The sequence below is a fragment of the Grammomys surdaster genome, unplaced genomic scaffold, assembly GCF_004785775.1.
Source record: "Grammomys surdaster isolate TR1022 unplaced genomic scaffold, NIH_TR_1.0 125996, whole genome shotgun sequence".
NCBI classification, from domain to species: Eukaryota; Metazoa; Chordata; class Mammalia; order Rodentia; family Muridae; genus Grammomys; species Grammomys surdaster.
In genome coordinates, this window is record NW_021620812.1 from 3,605,681 (window position 1) to 3,614,418 (window position 8,738).

The 8,738-nt window shown below is 46.9% G+C and overlaps 1 protein-coding gene across 1 annotated transcript in view; it reads right to left on the reverse strand.

Annotated features, from left to right (window-relative positions):
* Positions 1-8,331, reverse strand: part of St6galnac3 (ST6 N-acetylgalactosaminide alpha-2,6-sialyltransferase 3) — a 499,975-nt gene extending 491,644 nt beyond the window's left edge. The window contains exon 1 of the mRNA XM_028754316.1: positions 8,249-8,331. Within this exon, the coding sequence (XP_028610149.1) occupies positions 8,249-8,266 (18 nt within the window). The 5' untranslated portion in view covers positions 8,267-8,331. The remainder of the gene's footprint in view (positions 1-8,248) is intronic.
* Between the last annotated feature and the right edge of the window lie 407 nt (positions 8,332-8,738).

An 8,738-nucleotide genomic window follows, 5' to 3' on the forward strand; every position in this document is an offset into this window, starting at 1 on the left:
GGGGGGAGGGGAGGAGGGAGAGGAAAGAAGATCCCTGTGGGCTGCATGGTTTCTCACAGGCTGCTCTGACAGAGAGCAGTACACCAGCATAGTGCTATTCTTTACAGCACACTAGAGCAGGCTTGGAGGCAGGAAAGCTGTAACTGCACCCCAAGTTCTTTCTGTCACCCAAATACTACAGAGGTGCCCAAATCAATGCCTGAGACTCAGTTCTTGTTCTTTAGAGACCAAAACATTGTTGTTGTCATTCTTACACCAAACAAAACTCCAGTAACCACCAACCTGCCTGGCAGGAGACCCATCTTGTCCCCCTAAGATCAGCCTCCGAACAGTCATCTGGGAATTCCAGTTCTTAAGTCTACAGTGACTATGTGACCAGGCTTTAATCCCAGATCTCCATTCCCAGCTCATGCCTCCCTTCCATGTCCTCTGCAATCTTGACCTCCTCTTAGCAACACTCAAACAGTTTTAAAAACAGACCAAAGACAATCTTCACTAAGAAAACAGCCTCTGAAATGAGAAGTAAATCTTTGACATTCAACAGTTTTCAATTTTCCAATCTGAGCAAATACTGAAATCTGAGTAGGTGAGTGGGTGTGGTATAGCAGTTTGCTCCAAGGTTGAAACTTTACAACCTGGAGGGAGGCTCCTTAAGACAAACAGTATTAAAAGAATAAAATAAACAATTCAGAATAGTTTCAGGAAGTCCATGAAACTGACCAGAATCACTACCTCCCCCAAGAATAAACAATAATGACTACTGAGACTCCTCAGACAAGCCCAACTTCAAAGAAAAGACTAGCCGAGCTGTCTGACTGGAAGAGATTTATAACAACTGAGGCATGTGGAAGGGACACTCTCTAATCTGCTGAGCTGCCTTCAGGCTGTGCAGTGTGCTCCAGGTTCCCAGATTTGTGAGCTGTCACCCATAGTGAGTGGGCTTTGATAATGCAGCTGACTTTGAATCATTTCTGCTCCGAAACCCTGATAAAATTCCCTGGTTCACACACAGTGGCATCTATACTTCAGTTGGCATCTATACTTCGGTCTGTTGTGAGATCCCGATCTGGGGTGAAGACATGTATGTGCTGCACCTGCCCAGGAAAAGTCTTGTCACAAAAGAATGGGTGAGGCAGCGCAGACTTGTGTTTACTGTGTTCGTGCATGGCTTTTACACCACACTGGAAAGACTCCAAGAACAGGATGCCACTTCTGTCCCCAATCCAGCAAATATTTTTCATGGGCTTATTCTCCCATCTTTATCAAGGACCAGATGTGGTCAGCCTACTCTCCACATATGCAGGAAATGAAACGGTAACTGGAGATACGGGGCCTTGGGTTAAAGGAGGTCTTAAGGAATGTCACCTACACAGAGGCTGCTGCTCATTAAACTCTCTTGAGATCTTGGGCCAAGGTTTCAGAAGGAGTCTGCTCTCCTGTTTTATCAAAGACAGGCAACAATGGTGACTGCACACCCATCCTCCCCTCCTGTCCTCTTCCTACTGACCCTTTAGAAAGCTGTTAATGAGAAGCAGAGTCAACGGACTTGAGACTTATTCTCCTTCCTCTCTGGCTTACTGAGACACTAATTGGCGGGAACATGCATCAAAGGTGTACAACATAATGGCTGGACAGTAACAGGCCTGGGTTATCCATAACCTAAATAATGGGCCTCTTGGGAATTCTGGTCATTTGTACTCTTTCCACTTAGAAAGAGGCCCTTTGTCACTTCACCTAAAGCCAGGAAACAAAGAATTACCCAGTGTCCACCCTCAGGTGGATACCAACAGCTACTGAGTTTCTTTCTAGGGAGACTTAGTAACTTTGAAAGTCAATAGGGGGCTTTGGCTATCCTCAGAGTTAAGCCCCTTCCATTAAAAAAGAAAACAAGAAACCCACCCAGGAAACACAATGCAGCTATCAGCATTTGGTAACAATGTGTAGGCTGGTTCTGCTCCCTGCATCCACAGTGCACATTGGCTTTCCAATGCTACCCCAGACAGATAGGCGTGAAAGAACCCGAGGGTCACACAGCTTGTGGACCTTTTATTTAAATATATATATTTAAATGCTGAGGTCTCTTCCCAGAGCCTTGGAGGCGCCTGAGTTACTCTAATTCTCTGCCGCCTCTGTCTCCCCCCCACTTCCTCCCTCAATCACATCCCCCACCCTCTCACCCCCTTCCTGTCTCCCACAAGCTTCCACCCCCTCCCTCCCATTCTCAAAATTGCTAGCACATGTGGCTGAACTTTGGCTTGACTTGCCCCAGTCCACAGGCTGTTCGTTTTTAGACACAGAATTACCACCTTCTTTATCTCCCGGGTCTCTCTGCCCCTCCCCCTCCTCTAGTTTCAAAATCACACAGCAACTTTGAGGAATGCACAAATAAAAACAACATATACGAAGAGGTCCCCCACCAAGTGGACCTGGGTAGAAGATAGTATATAAAGTCAATCTCTTTATTGCCAATAAAGGTCAGAGAGAGTCCCGACAGCCACACAGGCCTGGGGTCAACCTCTCTCTGCCACTTTTGGAACTGGGACAGGTTACTTAGCTTTCCTAGACTCCATTTATTATAGTTTTCTTAGGTCAATCTCCAGCCAGGCAACTCAGCTGTTCAATAAACTGCTGACTGTTACTGTCAACACTAATCCAAAGAATACTGCCGTACGGTACCTGACACTCACACCCAGGCCAGGCCAGGCTCAGCCTCAGAAAGTACTCACATCCAGAGCAAGAATATCCATCCTCCAGAGTGTACACACACACACACACACACACACACACACACACGGCATGCTCAACACGGCATGCTCACACACAGAGTATGCATATTCATCCCCCGTCCTCCAGAGCACACACACATTCTCTCTTCTCTCTCTCTCTCCTCCCCCCCTCACACACACACACACACACACTGTGTACAGGACATGCTCACACCAAAGAACACTTATTCCCCAGAGCAACAAACACACAGCAAAATGACCTCTCCTGTCAGGCAACTGGAGGATCTGGGCTCGGCCTGGGCACTGTCAGAAGTGCCACCATAAATGGATTAGACAAATTGTCTTTCTTGCTTATGGAGTAGGGTTTCCTAGGGTTCCTCATACATGGTGCAGAAATTTTGTAGATGGAGAGGTCAGAGAGGGGATTTCCTGCAGAAAACACCATGGAAACAATGCAAGCTGACAGCTGCAGTCACAAAGCCCTTATAGATGCTAAGTTACTGCTTCATAGAAAGTTGCTTTTCCAGTCTCCACACCCAATTCAGAGCTAAGGGAACCAAGGCTTAGGTCTCACAGCTGGGACCCCAGACCTCAACACCCTCATCCCCAGGCTGCTCAGAGTTGAGGTCCAGAGAGTGTGTGGAGGCCAAGACTGGGTGTGCAGTGGAGAAATGACCCATGAAGACAGGAACCAAATTCTGAAAGAATGTGCAGGTCACACTAAACCTGGTTATCACCCGGGCCTCACAAAGCAAAGATAAGACTTGTGGGCACCGCACCTTACCTCTGCTCTGTAGGACAATGAGGAAAACGGAAAACTGTAAAGAGAGGCCAAGAAAGGAGGCTCAGTAAAACGCAGACCAAATACAAGGCTCTGGGATGAGCACAAGAGTGCAGGGTACAGCCCAGAGTTTCTCCCAAATTGAAACTGGACAGATAACTGCAGAAGGAAGAAAAGGTAGCTTAGACATGCGCATCTGTGGTGTGTTTAGTATCTTATTCTCATAAGGGAAAAAGGAACCATAAATAACTCCCAAATGTCCATGGCTACAGTCTGCCTGGTGTCCACACCAGCGCTGGATACAGAACTCAATGCAATTCAACAAAGATTTGTCACACATCACAAGTGTATGAAAGGCTACGCCCAAAAAGTACTTGCTTGCCACAGAAAGAAATCATAGAAGAAAATAGAAATCGTTTTTATTACATAAAACTATGAGGTTTCTGTAACACCAGAAAGATAAGTGGCTACTAGTTACGTAAAATTCAACTTCACTAACGACTACAAATTAAAGTGGCTACTTCTCTTGCCTAGTAAATTTTAAAGACTTGGATCCTCTCTGATCTCTCTCTTTAGAGGCTAGAGCTAGAAATTAAGTAGAGAGCCTAGAGACCTCACTCTGAGTAAACAGTGGCTACAGAATTGAGGGCTCATTGTCTATCAGGGCAATGCAGAAGAACAGTCGAATGAAGGCAGGAAAGGGACCCACTAGACTGAGAATGTCGTTTCCTGCAGAATAACCAGTACACAGATATCCTCACTTCCCCTTACAATGGCCTTTCCAGAGATGCAGGGTCACCTCCATTTTGGAAAATGGGGCAGTAATAAATTAAAAATTAAAAAAGAACTTTCTATGGTTCAATCAGTAAGTGGCAGAGACATAATTAAACCCCATGTGTTTGTGTTCAGGGCCCTTGCGTTATCAAACAGTTGTGTATTTCACAATGTAAGTGACTCTTAGGAACCCAGCTCTGTGAGGAGGATGCGTTCCACTCAGGGTCAGATGGGCCCCTCAGCATGCACAGTGTCTCCACAGAACATGTCAGTGTTCCTAAAAGATCGTCATCAGCTGCCAGGTCCCAGCTTCTCCACTTAGAGATTCCCATGCTGGTACAGGCAGTCATGAGAATGCAGTGGTGTTCTCGTAGGTAGGAAGGATGACACAATCTCCTTGAATAAGAAAGTCTTTGCCCACAATTGTTACGTTTCTAAAACACAAGCTCCCTCATGACAGACACTATTCCGCTATGACAGTCAGTGGGAAGTGGCCTTGGCTGCAGCCTGGCAGGGTCTGTTACAGTAAGCCTTCATGCTTTACCGTGCCTTTCAAAAACCCTTCGCCAAGTAAAGTAAGCAATATTCTTCTGCAAAGCACTCATTCTTCTGCAAAGCACTCATTTGAAAAGCATGCCTTCTTCACGGCAGGAATAGGACATTCTTATCATTAGAGGGTCAAGACCCAGATAAATATCCCCAAACAAAACTTATTTCTCATGGTTTTCCCTGTCATTTCCTAGCACTCGGAACATATAGCCCAAGCCTCTTTCTTATCTTATAGAGTCTTCATAATATATAACTCTTGGGTAAAATGGGATATTAACCCTCAGACTTAATAACCTCTTATCTTAGTTTTCTTTTCTAGCACTGTGATAAAACACTGTGACCAAAAGCAACGTAAGGAGGAAAGGGATGATTTCATTTTATAGTTTCTAGTCCATCACTAAAGTCAGAGCAAGAATTCAAGGCAGGAACCTGGAGGCAGGAACTAAAGAGGTCCCTGTGGAACACTGCTTTCTGGCTTGCTCACTCACGGCATACTCACCCATGGGTCCTTTCTTACACCACCTAGGATCATCTGCCCAGAGGTAGCACCACTCACAATGGGATGAGCCCTTCCACATTAATCACCAAACGAGAAAACGTCTCACAGGGTTGACTAAAGGTCAGTGTAAGGCTTTTTCTCAGTGAGACTCAAGTGAGATATCCTAGCTTGTGTCAAGTTCACAAAAAACTAACCAATACACCCCTTCTTTGAGAAATATGCGTAATTACTTTAAAAATCAATTATAGTAATTACACATATTTCTCTATACTTCTTTATTTCATAAACATGGATACACACACATACACACACAGAGAGAAGACATAAATTATACATGTGTGTGTGTTTTATTGTGTAAATGTATAATTAATCTATATATAAGTTACATGTGTGCATACATACACAGGAGAAAAACATGCATATATGCACACATACACAGAAAAACTGTGAACATTACACAAAATACCTATGCTACATGTGCTGTTCTCCCACTAAGCTGCCCCTTGACAGTTTGATCATCAGGCCAGGCTATTTCCAATACCCAACCAGGTTCAGGGTGTTGCAAAAAAAAATTCATTAAAAACAACAAGAAGCCTATCATTTTCTGTTTGCCACAACACTGTTAAAAATCAATTATAGTAATTACACATATTTCTCTATACTTTGGAAAGAAGAGAGGCTGAAATCAAATGCAAAGGCCAAGCTTGCACAGAATGTGATCCTCTTGTTTGGAACACTCCACCAAGTAAGTGTAGCTTTTAAAAGATGTCACAGGCTACCAGGATCCTCAGGGACCACCTAGGACCAAGTAGGTCCAACCTGCACCCAGGGGCTGCCAGGTAGCCCATCATGGCCATGAACGTGATCTGGGCATGAACATGACCCAATACATTTACAGACCCCCACTATCATGTTGCACAATCAGAGTTACCACTAAAAGAATAAAAGAAAAAATTTAAATGCCTCCCATTGCTTATAGATGGCAGAGATCCAATAGTATAAGGACCCCTGAAGTCACCCCTGGAACAGTTATAAAGTATGAAGACAGTTTAAGATGGAGATCGGAATCCAGATTCACTCTGTCCTTAACTTTGAGTTTAAGAAACCCAAGACTCTTTCCCTTAAAAGTGGAGTTGCAAACAAGCACAGTGGCCCTTCAGGGCTTATGAGAGAATCAAAGACTGAGGGTTCAGAATGTCGTAACTAACTCATCATTACTAAACATCAGGGAAGCGGCAGCAATACACATCCGTACCCCTAAGTCGTTCTCATCCCTACTCGGTCCAGTAGCAACCTGACAAAGTACGTGACTATTCTGATCTTATGTTGAAGAAATTAGTATTCAGAGAAGTGTAACGTATCCAAGGCGACACAGGTGACAAGAGGCAGAGCCAGAATTTAGATGAATGTGATTGATATGTTTGATCTTTATTCGTCTTCATTCATGGTTAGGGTTTGAAGGCAAATAAGGAAGGGCTTCTGGCAGGACCTCTGTGTGAGGAACGACAGGTACAGCATTAGATGAGATCTATGTGTGCCCTTGGATCAGCACGAGAGATGCCTTGAGGGATCTGGGGGTATAGCCCTGTGCCCAGACACATGCTTAGTATTTGTAAAGGTTCAATTACCAGCACCGCACCAGATCACACACACACACAAAGACAGAACATACATGGCAGGGGAAAAACCAAAAGAGACAGACATGACCAACAACAGTACATGTCAGGCTCCTCGGTTTCCTTTTAGCAAACGGTGCAAATAGATAGAGATGATGACGTGACCTAGATCCAGTTCCTGTGAGTTCAAGTAGCATTCCGTGATATCAATGGATTACTTCCTCCTGACTTTGCCACCTTTGGTCATGTCCTGGAAAGTGCTCCAAAACAAACAGCAAGTTCAGGGAAGTTACAGGAAGTGTCTGCTGCCTCGCTTCATGCTGGGGAAGGATGACTGAAACAAATGCAACAGCAGCCCAAGACTATATCAAGTGCTACAACACACGGGACCGTTCTCTGTGTCGCCCTTGGTCACACAGCACCTTCTCCGGGCTGGAAACCAAACACCTTTGTTCTCTCTCGGGGATAGGGAACCTTCATGCCACTCATGTTTGGATCCATGAAGTCAGACCGGGTAACTGAATAACTGCCGTAAGGAAAAATCAGAACTAGACGGGGAGTGAACTTTCCCAGTGTGTTAGAAACAAGTCCTCCCAGGGAAGGTCCTCACCAAGTAGGTCCACCCAAAGTCTTCAAGCCTGTGGCTAAGTAAGGCAGGCACTAAGAATGTGGAATGAACCAGGACTTGAAAGAACTCAGCAAAAACAGGGCTGGACTCTGAGTAGGTATTGTCTGTTCACACGTGAGCCTAAGAAAGTCAAAGGTTCTACCTATTTCCATCCAATGAACTTTTCCAATTGAAGTCCCGGCACCTGAAGCTAGTTCCCCAGAAAACTCATCCCTGCAGGGCTACCTGTGGACCCAGAAGTTTATGCGTTCCCAGGAGCTAAGGCTATGAGCTCTCTGCACCATCTTCCCCTCTTCTCAAACGCTGTGCCCCTCACCCATGCTGGGCCACTGTTTTTCAGCCCATGGCCCCCCACAGGCCGCGGGCTGCCCTGACCCAAAGCTCAGAGCACCCTCTGCTCCGCCTGCTATACCCATCATTCGGCACGCAGTCGCGCGCTCCCTGCCCAGCTCCTCCTTCCAGGCAGGAGCCAGCCAGCAGCAGTGCAGGCAAGCAGTCTGTGCCCAACGCACATTGCACAGTCTCCCACCCAGATGCCTTGGCCAAAGGAACAAAAAGGAAGCCGACGCCAGGAAGAGACGGGCGGGCTGAGGATGCGGCGGGACCGCGGCGGGCTCCACGCCTCTGCGCACCCAGCAGGCGGAGCTCGCATGCGGCCCACAGTCGAGCGGTTACCTTGAGGATGCAGGCCATGGCGCTATGGATCGACCCTGTGGCTCGCTGCACCTCGGCCCCGCAGCTGGACCACTCCAGCCCACATTCCCGCAGAGCGAGCCGGGCCGCGGGAGCTGCGCGCTCAGGCCCCACCCCCGAGCCCCGCCACTGGCTGGCGCCACACGAGGCCCCGCCCTAGTCACGTGCCCTCCGTGCAGCCCGCAACTGCTTGCTACTCTGCCGCTGCTACTACTTAGCCTCACCCCCCACCACCACCCCCATAACCCTTCTATAGATGAACGTTTGCTAAGCCCGGCTTGCAGCAGACCCAGATCTGCGTAACCTGAGGACAGAAAGCGGCCCTTCCAGCTGCACTCGCCCATCAGAGAACCTACAGATGTGCCAGTTTCCAAATAGTTTTGTTTGGCACCATCCCGGTGTAGGCATGGAGCCCATCACAGGATTCTTCGAAAGCTGCTGGAAGAGCCCAGGGCTAGCCCTTGGCACTGCA